This window comes from Nanorana parkeri, unplaced genomic scaffold, assembly GCF_000935625.1.
Source record: "Nanorana parkeri isolate BGI_ZX_2015 unplaced genomic scaffold, ASM93562v1 scaffold953, whole genome shotgun sequence".
NCBI classification, from domain to species: Eukaryota; Metazoa; Chordata; class Amphibia; order Anura; family Dicroglossidae; genus Nanorana; species Nanorana parkeri.
The window spans coordinates 121192-142896 of record NW_017307221.1 but is presented as its reverse complement, the minus strand read 5'-3'; the positions used below and the strand labels follow the sequence as shown (position 1 = coordinate 142896).

At 39.9% G+C, this 21705-nt stretch overlaps 1 protein-coding gene across 1 annotated transcript in view; it reads right to left on the bottom strand.

Annotated features, from left to right (window-relative positions):
* Positions 1-3788: 3788 nt before the first annotated feature.
* ITGBL1 (integrin subunit beta like 1) overlaps positions 3789-21705 on the bottom strand; it is a 109347-nt gene continuing 91430 nt past the window's right edge. The window contains exons 8-9 of the mRNA XM_018566497.1: positions 9802-9915; positions 3789-4391 (exon numbers count right to left, since the gene is read on the bottom strand). Of these exons, the coding sequence (XP_018421999.1) occupies positions 4300-4391; positions 9802-9915 (206 nt within the window). The 3' untranslated portion in view covers positions 3789-4299. The remainder of the gene's footprint in view (positions 4392-9801; positions 9916-21705) is intronic.

Genomic DNA, 21705 nt, shown 5'->3' with positions numbered 1-21705 from the left:
TACATACATACATATTGTAGGAACACTTTAGGCAATTCACAACATTTGTTAATAAAGCAAAATACATTTAACTTCTGTGTGCTAAGTCGTTCTGAATAAAGGAAGGCATTGCACACAATGCAATTTGATCTAGCCATGGCCCTTCTCAGATTTCACATCATTCATTGACATTTTTCTAATAAGAAACTTTCAATCAGTAGTGCAGAAATAAATAATTTTCAGTGCTGGAAGTTAGAAAAAACAAACAGATTGTTGTGTCTCACAAATGATGTGCTATTGTGCTTTATTGTATAACATTGTATGTTAATACAGTGGTATCTACTGACATCTTGTGGATAGTATGTTATCACATCAACTTGTTTATTTGAACATTTAGTATGTTCTTCTGTCCCCCCTCCTGTTTTATATTTAACTAGTGCAGTCTTTAACTCGACACTTCCTGCTCTCATAATTTGTCCGTTCGTTTTAGTTTCATTGCAGACTTACGGCTTAGAAAGTAATCATCCTACATTTCAAAAAACTCTAAAAATAGTTTTATAAACTAAAACTGCAATGGATTCAACTGCCTTATTGAAGAGCTAAGCTATCTGTGTATTCTGCTGAGTCAGCAAGTGGCCATACTATCTATACAGAGTGGGATCTAAAGAGGTACCGTATATCAGTGCATAAAGCAGCATTTGAAACCGAATACACTGATGAAGTTTATCTTTGAACTAACTCCCCACTGGAATGCTATACCTGGATGCGCTTGAGTTAGTTGACATTTCTTGCACATTTGCTGTAGTGTTCAATATATATATATCAAGTATATCATTTTTAGAAACATTAGTTTCTGAATCAGTATGTGTGTTATTATTACATCTTTTATATTTGATCAGCACTCCTTTAAAAGCAATATTTCTAAAACACATGCTTTGAAATACTTTTTTGGGAAATTGATGCATATGTATAGCCAGAACTGTTTTTTAGTTTAGCTTTTGGATAGAGTATGGTAGAGTTAAAATAGTTGTCAGTTTACTTTTTAAACTCTTTTGGTTTCTTTAGTCCCTGTTCTGCAGACTCAACATAAGGTTGGAGGAAATCTCTATAAAGTAAGGGGAATTTCCTAGACAGTTGTCCGAGCAACTATACCCATTTTAAGATTTCCTCTCACATCTTGTTGTAAAACTTGGGATTTACTATCACTTTTTGCAATGGTCACTAGATCAAATGGTGAAACTATCTATTGGGGTCACAGTCAACAAGAATTATGTAGAGGTTCTAACTCTTCTCAACTCTATCTAATACTAAAATAAGAAAGTTTGCCTGTACAGACAATTTAAATATTTTCTTTAAAATGTTTAAGATGAAGATAAGTAATACACTTGGATATCCATTATTGGCAACATTACTTAGTGGAAAACCAAACTTAAGAGGACCACAGTCTTGCTTTAATGTAAAAGGACGATGTGGGAGCGGGGTGGGGGTTCAGATTACAGACTGTTCTTCTAGCAAATCTGAGTACAAAGTTTGATTGCTCTAAACTGACCACTTTACTTCTCATACCATAGTTCACTCTTTACTGCATTATTGGCTTGCAACAATCTTTAATACAGGCTAAATTGTCCTAGCCTAGTTGAAGACAGGCTGTACAATGATGTAACGCATAGATCCCCATCCTCTATCAGCTTGTAATCTACATTCAAATATAAGACCCTAAAGTAAGTCACAATGGGCGTAATAAAATAGGACTCAAAACTTCTTAGTAACATTTTGCAGAAGACCTTCAGCTATACAACCACTGACCTTCTTAGATGATGCTGTGTACCTTCTAAGATCCATTTGTGTCTCATAAGCCACTAACTGAGACCATCAAGTTAATGTCTTTCATTCCTACACTATGGATAGTGTGTCCAGACGAGCATTGATCTGTGTAGGAAGACTTGTACCTTACCTGTACCCTTATGTGTGAAACTATCAACATCACCTCCTTTTTACCCATAATCTAATTGTACAGCTGATATGGTATAAGGGAGCTGGCACATTAGAAGAGGCTGCTCATAGGTTACATCTAGCACAAGCCATTCCCACATTATAAGAGATGATGAGGATTGCTGACACATTACAAGAAATGTCTAAAGACTGCTGGCATGCTAAACGAGACTGCTTAAAGGACAACTTCACATTTAGTGAAGTTGCTGCTTAATAGATGTCAGAGAGTGTAGTCCAACTGGGATAATACTTATCTTCCTCTCCAATCCAGCAAACTTTCCTCTGTCTGGGACTTGGAGGAAAGATTACTGGATTAGGGAGCAAGTAAATATTATCCCAGTTGGGCTGCACTAAAGAGGACGGGGTGTTTAGAGTGACACTATACTCAAGTGTTCGACCTTAAAAATGCATTCAAGTACCTTAACTATTAACAAAATGTTATCTTATTTGTGTATCACTCGGCTGTAGATCCTCAAATCATCTCTGAATTGGTGCTGACACTGTCTTTCCTTCTGAAGGGTGGCTACTTTTGTTACCCATGGTCCCTGTGTGTGTTGTAAAGTAGCCACCGCTCCAAGAATCACATACTGTGCATTTTTTTTCTGCATGACATTGGATAGATTTCCACACACCAGGAAGTAAGAAAAAATGTCTCCAAAGTAAGGGAATCCACTTTTTGACACTACAATCCACTTTTTTTGTCCCATTTGAAAGATTTCCCCTTTATTCCTGGTGACAACTCAAAATATTGAAATTGTCCTCACTTTGTCAGTGGTCACCAGAAGGTGCATCACCCCATCAAATACACTTTAACAATTTACAATAGACCATTCTGTTCCTGTTCATTATTGAGATTTCAAAATTATTCCAGGATTGTTTTTTGCAATCAAGATTAGGGATGCACTGATACTGGTTTTTCGGTATCGAGTACCAATATTTTTTTTGGTACTCGCCAATACCGAATACCGATACTGGAATTCCCATTAAGGAAGTCGGGTGGCGTGTAATGACTCGCGACCTTGCTTACTGATTAGCCGGGAAGCCGTTCTCCATCCTCTCTTGTCACCAGGTGACGAGGAAGCGTGGAGCTGGCTTTCTGGCCAATCAGAAAGCCGGGGGGCGGCTAATGACCTTGTCTTTGTGTCTGGCCAATCAGAAAGCCGGGGGGACTCCCTTCCCGACCAATCAAGAAGCCGGGCGGCAAATCATTATACGGTTCCAGGCTTCTTGCTGGGCCGGGAAGCCGGCTCCAGGCTCCCTCATCACCAAGTGACGGGGGAACATGGAACCCGCTTCCTGACCTATCAGGAAGTAGGGGGGGGTGAGTCATTACCCGCCCCCTGGCTTCCTGATCGTCCAGGAAGCCAGCTCCATGCTCCTCGGTGATGAGGGAGCATGGAGCCAGCTTCCTGGCCAATCAGGCAGCTGGGCAGCATGTAATGACTCGCTGCCCTGCTTATTTATACCGTAAGTTCTGGTATTGGGATAGGCACCTGGAGCATTTGGGAGAGTATGAGCATGCGCCCAAATATTCATTATTGGGACAGATACAGATACTAATATTGGTATCGGTGCATCCCTAGTCAAAATGTATGTGTGTACACATATGTAAATGTTCCACTATGCTCGGCTTACCATTCTTTGTGTTTGTCTTAGTCTATGATATATTCTGCAAACTGCTGTAATGCATCAGCAGGTTTGATGGAGCCCGTTATAATCCATATCCATAAACTGTATTTGAAATAAGACAGACACAACGTACATTTTAGATAATATTTATTCAAGCAGCAATCCATATAACCATTTCTTTCTCATTACAGAAGTAGGGAGCTTATTATACATGTCCTATATTAATATAGTTAAACAATGGTATTATACAAGCTAACCTAACAATGTAACCACAGAAATTACCAGTTTAAATGATTACATTGTAATGTCCGGGAATAAAAAGTCATCAATCTTGAGTGGGTTCCAGACCCACATTTGGGGCAGTTTAAATTTGTACACATTTCTTAACCTGTACCAGCTGTGTTTTTTTATTTTTTTTTATGTTTTTGCTATTCATTTAGCATGGGCTGATGATGCGATATCCTGACAACCATGTAAATTATGCAAGAAAACCATGTCTTTGACTATTCCCTTCACAGACTGCACAGATGCAAATATTTCAAGGTTAGTTGAAATTAAGTCTATAAAAAAACAGACTAGGAACAGTCAGTTTAAGCAGGTCAAGTGATGGAAACTATACTCTGCTATTGTTTTATGTTCGTTGCAGCTTATAGTAAGATAGAAATACTTTAACAAAGATATCCTTTTGTTGTCTTGTATTTAGGGGTATTCATTTCCGAGCCATATTTCACAGGCATTTCCATTCCATCCTTCCCAGCATTCACAGTTGCCACAGTTACATATTCCGTTGCCTAAAAACAAATTGAATAGGAGTTTAATTGTCACAATCAAAATGTGCTACTTCAAATGGCTTATTAAAAAGTAGCAGGTCATAATCAAAACCCTATAACTGGTCACCTAAATATTCCCTTTTATGTGGAGCACTTTGCATTTGATTTAGCAGCCTGTGGAAATATAGACTTTCAGCCAACTAATAGCATCTTTTCAGCAGTGCTCTTAGCAAAGTGCTATGCCACACACTATAATCATGCTGTCTTTTATTCCTCACAAGCATTATACTAGGTTAGATGGCTACATTGCTGTACTCATCCGCACTGGCTGCACCTGAAGACTGAAAATAACCCCTTCTGCTGCTCCAGGCTACGTTTTCAAAGTTGCCCATGTTTTTACATTTAAATCAGCAGCTAAGGACCTGTCATATGATATAGCTGCCACCTTTTTGTATCTTACGCAGATGGCGAGGCATTTAAATGTGTACTGTGCTGTTGAAATTACCCATTTTGTCAATATCAAATTAGCTGCCCCTGATTATGGCTGGGATCACACAAGAGAAGTATGTGCCTCCGATACTAGAGGTAAGAAGGTGTCGCATAAATGCTGTAGGCCTGATTTCCACTGCCATCTTCAGATCAGTGAAGCACATTTCACAATATGCCTTTACGTAAAAAAAAAAAAAATTGCCATGAAAAGCAATATGAGAGTACTCCCACTAGTACTGAATTGAACAATAAGGCCATTGCCTCATGCTTGCAATGGCAGCAAACATGCATTCCTCATCTGAAGGACATATTGCCTGAAACTGGACTTTTCTTCTACATAATCTATGCCTTTTATTATTTAAAATCTGTGTTTTTCATTTTTTTTAAACTATATCTCCCTTTATGTCAGTCACTGTTAAAGCTGAACTGAAGGCAATATGCTAAATACACAAATTAATTTTATATATATATATATATATATGAGAGCCAGGGCCATGCCGGGGACAGATCCGTCTGCTGTTAGTTGCTATGATGCTGTTGGCGGGGCTGCATAGCTTAATTGGTTGCTGGGATACTGGAGACAGGGCCACACAGTGAATTTCGAACAGAATGCAGGTGTCTGAGCATACACAGGGCAAGTGTGCCTTCAATCATGTGTGATATACGAAGTGGCTGGACAGAGAGCTCCGTAATGCTGAGCCTGTCATTTTATCAGGCTCAGTGTTAAGGTGCCCATACATCTGATGATTATCGTACGATAATTGTGGGTGATCCCGCAATCGTATGATAATCGTAAGGTTGATGGGCAGCGTGCGACCGCATTTACTGTATGGTCGTACGATTTTCGTATAACGAGCACGCTAGAAAACCCGCAGAAAATTGTACGATTTTCGGCGGGTTGGTAGCATGATCGCAAGATGAAAGCCGCACAGCCCGAGGTGCGCAAGCGCACACTGCCCGCTCACCATTGAAATGATCTGCAAGCCCTACCCTCAGTGAGGAGGACTTGCGATGATCGCAAGTATGATCTGCCTGTCCATGATGGGCAGGTCGTACAAACTTTTAATACCATACAACCATTGCACAACAAAAGTCGTGCAATGGTTGTAAGGTGTATGGCCACCTTTACTGAACACTCTCGACACTCCCCACAGTGCTTCCCTAAGTGCCAATGGCCCCTTCAATTGGCCTCATTGGTGGAATGGTCCTGGAGGGAACTGTTTTACCTTCCAAACTATTCCAATTTTTTTATTTACACAGCTCTGCCATACAGTACAGCCCTCTCTGGCAGGACAGGAGACCTGTTTTTATTCCGCTGCTGTATTTTTAAAATAACGACAAATACATCTTCATAATTCTTTAGTAATGACAATCTACAAACACATACTTATAGATCATTGCATACCTTATTTCCCTTTTCTTTCCCACTCTTCTGACTAGGCCTCTCAATACTTCCTGGAACTCTGGCACATGTGACTAGGACCATGCACATCATCTCAGAGGAGGAAAATGCATTTCCCTCCTGATGTAACGTTCCCAGGATGCAACGCTTGGGTACAGATTGCATCATCTGGTCCAAAATGGACCAGGAAGTAGATAAACTCTATTTGTAAGTAAATGAAAAACATGTTTGTTTAACCACTTCCCGGCCGGCTGTTGTAAAAAAACGGCCGGCCAGGAGCTCTCTAGATCTGAGCGGGCGTCTTTAGACGTCCGCTCAGCCACGCCCACTCGCGCGCCGCTGGGCGTGCTCGAGCGGCAAATGCCGATATTTGAAAACAGGCAGCAATGCCCGTTAATATACAAGCAATCCGCCGGCTATAGAGCCGGCGGATCGCTTGTATGAGGTCCCGGGATGTGCGCCCCTCTGCGCCTCCCCCCCTCCCGCTGTCACGCTGGTCCCGGACTCCGCTGTGCCAAGTGCGAGCCCGGGACCAGCATACTGCCTCTGTCACAGGGGATCAGAGGGAGGTCGGTACACAACCTCCCTCCGGTCCCCTCTCCGCTGTCAGAAAACGAAACTGATGTATATTACATCACTTCCGCATTCTTGTGTCACTCTCCAACTTCAGATGCTGGAGAGAAGCTATTGAAGCAGATCTGTGCTTCATCAGCTTCTTCAGGGGGGTCCTAGGTGACATTAGGGGTCTTGGAGACCCCTGATGTCTCCATAAAGAGGACCTGTCACATATTTTGCTATCACATAAGGGGGTTTTCTTAGCCCCCTATGTGATAGCAATAAAGTTAAGTGGAAAAAAAAATAGGAAAAAAAAATTAAGTTTCCCCCCAAAAAATGTAAAGTTACAAATAAAAAAGAATTACATTTTTAAATTTTTTTTTAAAACCTCCCCCACATACATACACGCATGCAAACAGGCGTCGGGTGCGCATACCTGCGAAAACGACGATTTCGCCCATTACGCCGCAGATGTTACATATCGTCGCGAACGTCGGAATGAGAGCAAGAGTTCTAGGGCCATCAATCACTGATAACACTAAACTGATGAGCTGTAAAAGCTTTTAAAGCGTCGCCTATGGTCAATTTTGGGTATGGTAGTTTTTTGCGACTTCGCGGGTGCGCGCAATTTTAAAGCATGACCTGTTTGGTGTCTATTTACCCGACGTGACCCCGTCTTTTATATTTTACCAAAAATATGGGTAATAATCATTATTTCCTAAAATATTATTTTAGTTAAAACTTTTTTCCCCAAAATTTTCTATAATTTCCCCTTAATATAGTAAAAAATAAAACCCCCAGTGGTGGTTCAATACCACCAAAAGAAAGCTCTATCGGTCCCCAAAAAATGGTATAAAATTAATTTCAGTACAGCGTTGCATGACGGAATAAACGTCAATCAAAGTACCGCAGCGCTGAATACTGAAAAATGGCCTGGCCAGGAAGGGGGTAAACCTGGTCTTGAAGTGGTTAACTAATGAATGTAAGATGATTTTAAATCAGTATGCAGAGCTGCATGATGATGTGATTTTTAATGAAAGGCGGTAAAGGTCCACTTTAAGCAACACTTAAGGTCTTGTCCCTCTGCAGCCTGTGGCTGGACAGTAAAAAGAGAAGCAGCAGACTGATGAGCTCATCACTTTTTCACTCTGTTCTCTCCTATCAGCATGTTCCTTGCATTGTTGCACAACTGATTGGCTCCTTGTGCTGCATATCCTTTAGCAGGAGGCTAATACTAGGCCAAATGTAGATACTTAAAACAACACATTTAATGATATATTAATGAATACCGAAATGTATCAAAGTGACATTAAATTCAAAAGGTTTTTAAACTGTTTCAAAAGCTGATTAAATCACTTGCAATGGATACTGCTCCTTGATGTTTAAAAGTTTTAATTTCCACAGAATCAGCTGTTCCTTGAGCAGTGGCCCTGACATCCTGTTTTGGAGTGACTCCTTTCCCTTGCAAGGTCCTATTGAGCCACCCTTGTGTGTGCTACTAAGCTGTGTGTCTCCACAAACACACAGGCACAGCAAAGCAAGACTATCCCCTCCTCCCCGCTCTTCCTCCCTCCTCCCTTTTCCAAGCCAGAAGGTGGGCAGATGCTGTGATCTTGTGATCTTGTACTGGTTTGGAAGTTCAGGGAAGCGGAGCTGAAAGAGTCGGAGCTAGCTGTTAGGAAATATGAATGTAAGCACTTGGGCAAACATTTAATTAAACAGTTTGCAGGGCAATGTATATTAGTTTGATGTTGTATTCATTATTATAAAAAAAAGTTTGAGAGTTTAATACTACTTTAACTTGTGTCATTTACATTTGCCTAGTTTTCAGTTTTAACAAGACACTTTTATGTGTCAGGTTATTTTGGGTACCCCTAAGGTGTACATATTCAAATACCACCTAGTTATTTACAAATAATTTCTAAGCGTTACAATATAATGCATTGTTTGGGGGAACAGTGTTATTTGGAATTTATATCATAATGCAAAGATAAGCCGCGGACCTGCCAGAAGTAATTCTGATGATGCATGTGGTGCTCGCGGAAGAACTGCTATAAACATCTACAAGGTACAACAGGAAGGTGTGTCTGTTCATAATTACATCATATAAAAAAGTCACCAGCACACCAACTGTGATATATCTTCATCCTTCATTGATGAGAATAGAACATTTTACAAACCATATGATGTTTCTGGACAACAACAGGTCTCTTCATCAGGCAAACATTGTGTGTATGCTTGTGATATGGCCTATTTGCATCAATAAAGGGCAAATATCTATCACAGTTGGTGTGTCGGTGACTTTTCTTTATTATGTTGATGTTGCACTTGTCACTGCAGCACCCACCTCGACGGGATGCCGGTCAGGAGTGCAATGAGACACGTGCAATAGTGCAAATCTTTGCATAACTAAACATGCCGGGCTGCTACAGCTATATACTTCCATCTCCTCTTATTTGTGTATAAATATTCACATATTTTTGGGAACGAAAAACTGCTTTTTTTATATAGAGCATGCCCATTGGAGTCTTACGTTATTGGCAGATTGTTCATTATTGCATGACAAGCCTACTTTAAGGGCTCCTTTGTCTTCTTACAGGCTGCATGAGCTAACTGCCCTATATAAGAAAGATGACTTATTAATATGTAAAGTGTTAAGTGGCCATGGGGCTAGGCAGGTTTCCAAGTCTAATGGAAAATATGACATGCCTGCTGAAAGACCAGATAAAAATATTTTAACTGTTTCAAATATCTTCGAGAATATCAAAAAACATTGTCACCTATTCAAGGGAATAAAACATGATGGCATCGTGCTTTATAGCAAATCATATGAAATAATCTAGACAAGGTTGTATTTTGTGGTAAAACAGAGCTTTTCATACAGAATATTTATGTGTTGCTGAAGAATAACAAATAAAAGAGCAAGGATGTGTAGAAGAGTCTATTTTTGACAAGCACTTTGATCGTATCTAACATTCTGTTTACCTGTGCAAATAAGGCCATCATGTTTGTCGCAGTCCCTGTCATCACATTCACAGAATTCCCCTGAAACATACCAGTCCTGTGGTGAACAGATGCACTTTCCACAGTGACAGGAACCTGAAAACACAAACACCGGTTACTTGAAGAGGCAGCATAGCTGAGCAAATCAACAAAAGATGTGTTAATTGAAAATAGCAAAATGCATTCCATTATTCAAGCACTGTATAACAGAATGTGGCTGATTTATTAGGAAATAAAGATTGTAGCTGTTGCCTTTAGCAATAAGGTCACAGAAGACTAGAGTTGTTACATGTAGCAGTGATTGTATAGTGCTGCTTAAGGGTCAGTCCAGTAAAAACTTACCAGTATATTTTTTTTTTGGTTGATGCTAGACAAGACTAGTATACCACCTGACTTTTTCTTATATCCTTGGGGACTTTATTGGCATTGACTACATTAACCAGCCTCAATGTGCAATGGGCCAAACAATCTTGCTCAGTACATTCAGATGTGGCCACCATGCAGGCTGTAAAACAGCCTCGTGGTTATTTTAGTGTGGTTTTCCGTATGCACAAAAATGGACGGGTTGCCTTTTCTGTTTAGCTTGCTTTATTTGGTGTGGGGACACACTGGGGGTTTTCTGACATTGTGACGTTATGGGCTGCCTCTGGCATACCTGTTCTCAATATATCCATTACAATATATGCTCAAAGATGGAGGCTCTCATAGATTAGAATTAGGATCACACTACACATAGGAGCCTTGATAAGGCAGTGTGGCTTCCATCAGGGTTATTCACAAAAGGGTGAAGAGTTTGGAGAAGGGAGGAGAAGTGAACATTCTAGGACAACATAGATGATTTGGAAAAATTCTCCAATTGACTGTCAGATCAGCAATGTTGTTCTAGATTGTTCACTTTGGCTGCCTTTTCCAAACTCTTCCCCCTTTTGTGAATAACCCTGCATATGTTTGCAAATATGATGCAACGAAAACCACTGTTTTTAACCCTAATAGTTAGTCAGTGTTATTTGTTTTTTTGAAGGCTAGCTGGCATGTGTACTGGGTAATTTTTGTGTTTGCACTGTGCAATGCCTTTCCATGTGCACCTTACTTTAAAAGATAGTTATACATTTATTGGTGCGGTTGTCATTTCTGTTTAGCTTATGTGGTTATTTGTCAGCATGTGTATAGGTAACTTCACTGTGCAAAAGAGATTTTCTCTCATTTATTTGGTGGTCGATTTTCCCCTTCAAAGTGAAAATGCGCCCAAAGAAAAAAAGAAGGGGTCAGCTTCCAGCATACAGCTGCTAGGAACATGGGGACAGCAACAGTATAAATAGAAACTGCAGTTACTGCAACTGCCTTAAAATGAACCACTCTCAGGAGGGGGTTTGGTTCCTCCAGGTCTTGTGCATTGCTAGGAGCTAATGGTCTATACATATGGTATTTACCATACTGCCAATCACCAGTATCATTTGTATCATCTACTGAACACAAATGTATGCCTGCACAGTAAACCTAAGGGTTTAAGTTGAGTATCGGTTAGATCTTTTTTCCCCACAACAATCTATTGAATTTACTTTTATTTATTTAAGAGACATAGGGGGACCATAAACAGGAAAACTGTGTAGGCAAATAGGAAAACTCAGGTGATAACTGTCATAGCTTTCAGTGTGCTTATTTCAGCTTTCAACTGAAGTTTCAAGCCCTCAAATGGCTGGTGTCATAGCTGGTCATTAGTAAAGCACCATGGCAACTCTAAATAAAGGCTAATTTAGTTTTATTACTGCAAAGGATTGGATGGTTTTGTTTTGCTTTTTGACTGTGAAGTACTACTGAAGCTGCACCACAATGGTTGTTGGCTACTCATTACAATGCTATGTATATGTAGTGTGAAAGGGACTTTACTGTAGAAAAAACAACATATTAATTCTTAGAGAAAACTTGTTTGGCTAACCTCATGCATTGATCAGTCACCCAGCATTTAAAACTACATGGCTTCTAGTGACTCTTTCTATTTCTTTTGGTATTCCCTTTTGGGAAAAAAAAACTGTTTCTCTTTTTTTCTGCTTTAACCCCTTAGTGACACAGCTACAGCATTTTTTTTTCACTTCCGTAGACCGGAGCAGTTTAACATTCTTTGCTATGTATTTGTTTAACCATAAATTCCATCTTCCTTTTTCTGACATTTTTAAACTTGTTTTCTTTTGTTACATTTTTTTAAATTTTAAAAACTTTTTTATTTTTACATTTTTAAAACTAGGGGCACTAAGGGGTTATTTTATTTTATTTACGGGGCTTTGATACTTAGTATTTCTGTGTAGAATACAGTATTGTGCTCAGAGATACTTTGTATCAGTTTATAAACGCAGCTGGCTAGCTTTATACAAAGCACAGCTGAACTGCTGCCGGCTGTGTGACTGTCACAGCGCGGCGATCACAGCAACCAGCCCTCGCTGTGATCACAGAACTGTGACCACCTAATCTGCTGTTGAGGGTCTGCCTCGGACCCCAAGGAACCTATCAACAGCAGTAACTCAATGAGCACTGGTACCTTCACGGACCAGCGCTCATTTTACTGAATGACAGGATTATGCGGTCACCGGTTGTTATATAATTGAATGTTGGTGACAGAATAATCCCATCATCAGTTGAGTAAAGCTTAAAACATATCAAATAAAAAGGGCAGGACAGTACATAAAATTACTCTATTTGGTAAGACACCTCAAAGGTAATCTCATCTTTTTTGTTTTGTTTTTGCAAATGAAGAGACATGTTGGTATTCAGGTGGTTAAAACATGGAGCTTGGTATTGGTGTACTAGATTCATTTACATACAGGTCATACACAAAGGGGGGTGGAGAAAAGGGGTTAATGCTAAGTTCACATACAGTGGGAGGATGGAGATGCAGGAGTTAATGTGCAAATCTGCAGGATAAGGGAGGTAAAGGGGTTAATATACAGGTAACATGCAGAGAAAGCCAGGAGATCAGATGTACAGGAGGGGAGGGGAGTGAAAGGGTTAAAGAAACAATCCCACAGTCAGTGAAAGTCTTTTCCTGCTGATCCATTCATTTATAATCTATCAATTATTACAATTATTTTTTCCTTTGTTGTAAGAGGAAGGGGAGGGATCAACAATGTAAACAGTAGTATGTCTATATTTGTGATCACCCATGACCAATCATCCATGTGATTGGTCATCACATGGATTACAGGGTACTGAGCTGCTTGGAGTGGCTCTTTACACTGTGTCTGTGAACCAAGCTATCAGCCATTAACTAGAACAATGACTGCCCAATGGTGCTTTATCCAGTGCCGTTCATAAATAACACTGGGTATATAACTGTTCACCACTTTATAAATAAACTATCTACTGTCCAATATCTACTGTATAAATACACATCTTCAGCTCTTCCCATTGTTTAGAAGTGCTCTGATCAATTACTGGACCCAAGCTTTATAGCAGCTGTGTCAACAAGCATCAGCAATAGTTTGACCTTTTAAAGGAGAACTATGGGGTCAGTGTTTTTCCCCATAGTTCTCCTTAGGGTAACAGGAGGACACGAGTCCTCCCATTACCCTAAGCTCAGTATACTGCGAGCTACAGCTCGCGTATACTGAGACGCCGGGATCCGCCCAGCTGCGTGAGTGACAGCTGGCACTGCCTTACTAGAGGCAGTGCCAGCTGTACCCGCCCCCTCCCCCGTCCGCTCCACCAGTCAGCGCTGGCAGATCGGAGCGGGGAGAGGGGAATCCAGCCCCTCCCCCTGTCACGGCAGAGAGCCGTGACAGCATAGAGAGGTGAGCGAACCAGGTTCGTGTTCGCTCACCTCCCGATCTACCGAGCCGACCTGTGACAGTCTCATTGTCACAGGTCGGCTAGAACTATGAGGTGAGTGAAAAGCACTCACCTCATAGTTCTCCTTTAATATAGCTGACCTTTGACATTTATGGCACTGTGCTGCCATCCAGAGTTTGCAGGCAGAAATGTTTTCCTCATAGAAACTGATGCAATTTAGAAGGGCTAACTATGTAGTAGGAAGGGCTACTAACTATACCTACCTCCTCACATCAGCACTACAACATCAAGAATAAACATTTTGGAAAACTTGGTATTACTGGTTTGACTTCACATTCTTTCAGGTGTACCATTCACTTATGGAAACCGAATTAAATTAGAGAAGATCGTCTAATCCTTAAGGATCTTCCTTTCCCACAGTTGTTCCTATTGTACCAAACCCCTCTTTCCTTTTCCTCTTCCTTTATCCCTCTCCTATCCCCACACACATCCTTGCCCCTTCCCCACTTCATCTTCCTATTCTCCCCCATCTTTTTTCTTTTCTCAGTGATTTTTCTCTTTGTCTACTATACATCACCTGCTTTTCCATCTTCCCCCGCAGCTAATTTAATCCTCATTATCTGAGTTGCACTACGGGCATGCAAATACCTAGTTGATAGTGTCCAAGGTTTGCCTTCTATGGGTGGCCTACCCTATCACTTTTCCCTATGACCTTCATGAGGTCAACAAAAGTAACAAGTTATCCACACAACCAATTCATTTTTAACCTCCATTCTGCAGATTCATGGGGGTCAGCCCAGAGTCCTTTCTCCCCCAGCATTTAAAAAACACAAGAGTTCAATTATAGAGTGTTAAGGTGTTCTCAGTGGGTAATTATGCAACAGTCATAAAGGAAGCTAGCTTCACATTGATTTTTTTTATAGAATTACTCCGGAATAATTTGTTTTATAACAGAGGTTTGTATGAGTTAGGATGAAGCAATTTCTTCTGGCTTCAGGATTTTGAAGCTGCATAATTTTGGCACTTGACCTGCATGCACTTAGTATGGAAGCTGTTGGTGCAGAATTAAGTGATTGTAAAACAATATGAGTGTTAAAATGTACAGTGTATATGTATGTATATATATATATATCTAGATAGATATCTATATATATTTACTTTCATTGGTTCAGATTGGCACATGGAGATCCTGTGATCCTGGAAATTGCTATGCTGCTCAACTCCATCTAGTGGTGGTAATGCCGTAGGAACAGCATTTGCCCAGCTTTATGCTGGACAGAAGATTTATAAATAAGCTCCATAGTGTATGTGTATTTTAACTATGTGTTTAGCTGTTTTGCTGGAGTGCAACTTTACGTGCCTCCTTCCTAAACTTCTTTTGTCATTTTGGGGTTTAAGGCCAAGAAAACAGACAATATTTTGTAATATTCAAAGGCCTGACAGTAACATCCAAAGGTGAAGATGAGCCAGTTAGCTTGTAAGAATAATTGATTTGTGTCCTAACCATGCAAAGACCTATGGCATGTAGTAACCCATAGCAACCTTCCAAAAAGCAATCCTGAGCCTTGGCAGACCAATTAGTGATTTCTTTTTGGCTGCCATGTGCTACTATTGTACAATTATATTAACTTAGCCCATTATTTGTTCAATATACTATTTCTTTTGTTCTAGATGAGACAATATTGGTCTAACAACATCAAAAGCCTTCAAGAACAACATCTTCACTTATTTCAGTTTGAGAACTTTTTCACAGCTTTATTTAGAAGGTTAAAATGAATGTTCTTTGGTCTGTGACCTATGCATTCATGCTTTAATAGCTAATACCTCTGATTATGGAACATATAAAAAGAAATGTTTTCAGAAGCAGATGCTTTTACAGCAAGGCATCTGAGAACATTTAATTTTTTTTACCATAATCCCCCTTTTTTATTCTATTCTTGTTTACTCTTTTTCAAAACAATCTCACATTTTTAAATTGTAGTTTATTTTAACCTTATGTCATTATGTAGGTTTGTTCTTGGGTAGCTTCTGCTGCTTTGCAAATTCTCATTGCTTTGTTTCAGATTAAATTATCTTCTCACAAGTGGCTATCCTCCAGCTATTGTCAAATAATCCAAATATAACTTTACCCCTTAGCATCAATCTTTGTTACTTTGAACTCACAGCTTCTGTAGCTTAATCACAGAGTACTCTTTTTTTCTGCTTCAGAAAAAGGAGACTAGACTGTGAATAACAGAATTAAAGCAGATGTGAGTACATATGCATCATACAATGACCTCTGGGAGGACAAAGGACTTAAAAACATGTGTATACTATAACTTTTTAAGAGTTATTGAATTTAGTGAGGACCGTACAGCTGGAAATAGTTGGTTGTAGGTATATTCCACTAGGTTAGGTTAAGACTTGACAAAGAGGTTGTGCCTCGAAACGCGTAGTCATCACGATACAGCGAGCCCGTCTGTGCACAGCGTCCACTTTGCCCAACGATTTGACTCCACTACACACGCACCGAACACAGCCGTTCGCGGTCCCGGTTCCACAACCGCCGCGGTCCTTCCCCCCTCAGCCGCCGTGGCCCGGCCTGGCCAGCCGTGCACGCGTGCCGCTAGGTAACTTCACAGCGCTCCCTCATCCATCCACTGCTGCAGTATTTTTTTCTTGAACTTCCTCTGTACACCGTTCCCTGTTTCACCATCCTCGACACATTTGCAGACTTCCAACTGTAAGTCATATATATTTGTTCCTTCTCTCATGTATAGATGCCATTCAATATCAGGTAGTAGCGCTCTTTCTTGTGTTTTTCTGTTTACCATTCGAATTTGCAGGGTCCTCTCCCTGCTAGTGAGAGCCTGCACACCATAATCCATAGCCCGTGTTTTTTCCAGTAACCAATTATCAGTTGTGCGCTTATGGTTTTTCGTTTTGTTAGGTTAATGAATAGTCATTGCCAGTCAGCACCATTAGCACAAACTAATATAAACGTGCAAAATAGAAAGATGAAAATGTCACTCCATCTAACTAGTCCAACTGTCTAACTAGTCCAACCTTTCTCAGGGCTCATATGGATATAACTCTGCCTAGGGCAGATAGGTTGGACTTGATGAATATGTGTCTTTATTCAACCTCAAATACTATGTAAACTATGTAAACTATGTAGGGCAATCTGTGTGCTCCCGCATTTAGAGGGTAAATCCATCCATGATTCACCCAATGTGGGGTGTTTATAAAACTAGAGAACACTAAAAACTGGGCAATATTTTCTTATTATTTACCTTACAGAAAAGTAGGACGTATGCAATATTATTGTAGAAAAATAGACTGGGAAGTACAATGTAGAAGGTTCAACGAAAAAAACATACTGTAACATACATACTGTGCACTTTCAACTGGACAGTGAAGGATCAGGAGGAGACTGATAAGGTATTGGTTATACACATGCTCCCCTCTCCTCTTGTCAAAATATTTGCATGCAGCTCACCTGATTGCCTTCCAAAAATGCCACTTCCCCTCCCAGTCTCGCTGTACAGGATTTGAAAATCATGTAGTTGCACCAGCTACTTTTAAAAATGCCCTGTCAGAATACATGAACAGAGCTGGCAGCTCTTTGGCTGCCTGCTCTGTTTGTTCAAAAAGTTTCCGACCAGCTCCTTTGATCAGCTGATCGAGGGATGCTGGCCAAAAGGGTGATGACAGCAGCACCAACTGTGCGAATTTTGGCCAGTTCATCAAGAATTATATCATTATGAGTCATAAAGTGATAGTGGGTATCAAGAAACTATGCATATGTGGAATTGGTTAAAAAAAAGAGAGTTTGGCACCTTAGACTCGAAGACAAATTTTGCACATTCAGTTAAAAATATTTTTTTTATAAACAGTATTGTATATATGTTCTCTTTTAAATTTGAACTTTGTCTTCTTGATGACTATGGTTTTCTATGATCTATGGTTTTTCTATCTCCCACCTTGACTGCCTTTAGGCGCTCCCTAAAGACTCATCTCTTCAGGGAAGCCTATCCCACCTCAACCTAACCACTGAACCATCACGTTCTAAAACAATTCATCCCCTCAGAGCTACCTCCTCATGTATCACTTCTCCCTCCATTTTAGATTGTAAACCGTCACGGGCAGGACATTCCTTACCACCTTGTCTTGAATGTATTGTGATTGTAATGTCTTCCTTATATTGTAAAGCGATGCGCAAACTGTTGGCGCTATATAAATCCTGTATAATAATAATGATAAAGCCATTGCCAGGGGTGTTTGCTCACTATAGGCATGCATGATAGGCCAAAACAATCATGTACATTTTAAAAAGATTAAAAGTGCTTTCTGAGGATGGATGCTTCAACCACTCTGTCATGTTCTTAGCTGGCCTTATGCTGACCATAGACACAAGATGATTTTACCCATCCAACATTTTCAACCAGATTGGATGACAACATATACAGTAATAGCTGTCTGTTTTTGGATGTAATGATTCAACCATATTTATAAACTTCATCCAAATGCAATTAATCTTCCGGGGAAGCCATTACAAGAAGGTGTTTTCCCCACTGTCCCTGCCGCCTCCATAGCTCAGAGATCTAAAGCTTGTGTGAACCTAACATATGTATTTATACTGAAGAAAGACTGAAAGATTTTTTGAGATTGTTTCTTGATCATATCAATGTCTTCTCAACTGCTACTCACTTGACAAATAAAATCCAATTTCCGAGGAGCTCCTTGGAGGCTTGTGTGAAACGTCAAATACAAAAGAGGGGTTGCTATTATTTTAAATGGACTTCTTGGGGGTCTACTTTTCCTGTGAGTGCTGGGTTGGGGGTGGGGTGGGGGTGGTGGAGCTACGATGCCCTTGATTTGGGTTGAATTACATGGAGCATTATTCAACCCAGAAGAGGACCAGTGCTGGATTGGTCAGCAGATGAGTCTGTGGGGGCAGTGCCAAATATAGGCTGCTTTTTATTTTATAGAGTTGCAGGGTACTCTTTTTTTTCTTTTCCCAAGTTGGAGCTGAACTTAAAAAAATATAAACCAAAAGGCTAAGTAGAGGCTGCCTGCAGGAATTTTCAGTGAAATAAAAGCCAAAAACCAAAGTGGTGGAACATATTTGCCTCCTAAAACATTTATATTTGTGAATGTTATTAACAGCTCCAGCAGCATTCTATAAAGCTGTAACTCAAGTTTTATCAGTTCCCTACTTGTGCAGTAATAAGTAAGGCAACAAATAGTCCTGGAGTAGCTGGTTTGTATTACTGGTATTTAATTTACTGAACACTTGATCTCTGTAATAAATACAACGGAGATTAAGGTATAATAGGGAGACACACTTTTAAAGTGCAGAAGCAATCTGTGTTCCTGAAATCTGAAACTTCTAATTGTTCTCTGATTTATAAAATGTTCATTCATCTCACCAGCACAGGACCTGTGATGAAAGACAGCAACCGCTGAGAGTTAGGGCCCTCTAGACATAAGCCACAGGCACAGAGGAAGTGTCAAAGACAATAGTTGTCTAATTCAAAAAGTCTGATCTTGACTTTTTTAAGGCTTAATTTACAAAACATGCATGTTGCAAATAGTTAGTGTGGTACATTTGCTTTAATAGAAACCCAATTTGTGTAATAACAATGTATCCTCAAACAACAGTCTAAAAACATTATGGTAAATGTTAAGAAACCCTGGTGTTATCCTAAAAGCTTTTTCCTGTTTATTTAAATAAGTCCTTTTTAATTTTAGAAATTCCATACACCTGAAATTAGCCTTCCCTATTATCATAGTACTGACATGTGTTAACCAATAACTAATAGCTGTAAATTATAATTGATTCACTTCCTAAACTATCCCCAGATCCCTCTAATCATTTGTTAGTGCTGATGGCATCTTATCAGGAACCTTTTACTGAAAACGAATTACTGAGTCATTAGTTAATGAGTTGCGCTCAGTGCAACCAGCTCTCAAACATAAGAAGTTTGGCATTTGGCTTTAATTTTGTGAGATGCCCTTTGAACAACAGACATTTTGATGAAAGCTAGTGCTTGTATTTTTGTTATAACCACTTACACTCTGAAAACCTTTGATTTACATAAAAGCATTGAAAGGAGGCCAGCACATATGTGTACCATAAAATAAATTCATAAATAGATAAATCAGAAAGAGAAATAATACATACAGTAACATTTTCCTATCTGATTTGTCCAGCTATGTATTGTAAAGGCTAGATGCTTCACCTGACAATCAAATGTAGGTGAATGTATGGGTCAACCAATTCTATATATATATACACACACACAAAAACAGTGTGTATGGCAAAAATTAAATACTAGGGATGCACCGAAAAGGGCCGAAAGTAACATAATGACTGACAATGTGGCCAAAAATTCTGTGCATTCCTAACTTCTCTCCTCCCCGCTGGGCACTGGTCTGTGTCCTGTCCGATCCCTGCTGCTCTTTCCTGCCCATGTTGTCAGAGGCAGCGGGAATCCGAGGGGGCACAGACCAGTGCCCAGCGGGGATGAGAGGTTTCAGGAGGCCGAGCTGGGAGGGGATAGCTCAAATGCCAAGTGGAGCATTGCTGGGAGGAGACAGCTGTCACAGGAGCCAGGTTCTCCTCCCACCTAGCCCCGCTCAGCTCCTGTGACAGGCGGCGAGTCAGGATGCCGAGAGGTGTAGAGGAGGAGTGAGCTGTCAGATGGCTGATGCATGTGGAATGCATGTGGAACCCATCTTATTTAAACCCTAGATATCTAAGGTCTGCTGTACTTTTTGCTATTGATATGTGTAGGTTCACCATGCCAAGACTAAATTAGGTCTCTGCAGCTAAAATAAATCTCCAAGAACCCCAAAATGTAAGTGCAGTATCTGCAGGTAACTCTTGCAACACTTGGTGTCAAAGTGCATGCATTTACAATCAAAGAGTGCAACAATTTAACCTGCATGGGAAACATGCCAAGAAAAAGCCTTTGCTGTCCATAAAAAGCATTACAACAAAACTACAGTTTGCAATTGAGCATATAGGCAAAGACCTTCTGGTACAATGTGCTCTGGACTGATAAATCAAAGATAGAGTTGACTGGCCACAGTAACAATAGAAATATTTGGTGCAATTGTAAAGCACAGTGTTGGAATTGTTATGGTTTGGGGTTGCTTTCCTGATACAGGTCCTGGGCAGTTTGCAGTCATCGACTCAACTATGAATACTGAATCATGAGGACATTTGTCCAAAAGTTAAAGATGAACCACAAATGGATCTTTCAACATGGAAAAGATCCAAAGCAAACCAGCAAATACACAAATAAAAAGCTCAAAAACAAGAAATGAAGGGCCGTTGACAGCATTAGTCAAAGCCATTATTAAAATCTCATTTAAATGTTGAGGGGGAATTTAAAATGGGCAGTTCATGCAAGTAAACACACAAACATATTACCATTGAAGGAATTTTGCATGGAGGAGTGGTCAAAAATTCCAGTCAGCATCAGAGACTAGTGGGCAGTTTTACAAAATGTCTACAAAAAATAACTTCTGCTAAAGGGGGCAATACTAGCATATTAGGCTAAGGGTGTACTTACATTTCACAGAATACCATTACATCTATTGGTTTTTTTGGTGAATAAATTATTAAAAATCTGTAGGCATTGTTTAAATAAAGTCTAATGTTTAACTGCTGAATTGCACAGTACAATCTGCAATGTTGTTGCTCTTTAACAGAAACCATTTCAATAACTGGCAAGTTGCAGATGTTCATATGGCATTCCATTGTTTCTCTCTATTGGATGTATAAGCAAGAGGGTTTGTCCTGTATGAATGAATACCTGAATGTGCCGAGCGACAACAATGAACAAAACAAAAAAACAATAAAAGAATCTGTGACTCATAAACAAATGTCAGTGAATAAATCAATCAGATGTAAAGTCTGTAAATGTTCATAACTCTGAAGATATGTCCATATACAAACAGCAATAGTGATGACTATTTCTTCTTCCTTCACCAAATGCACCACGTGGCACATTCAGTTATTAATGTTTTCACGTATACACACTCACAGTGCGTGTACATTCCAGTGCCATGTAGCTGTTAGCTTGCTTATTGGTGCAGTTAATATATATATATATA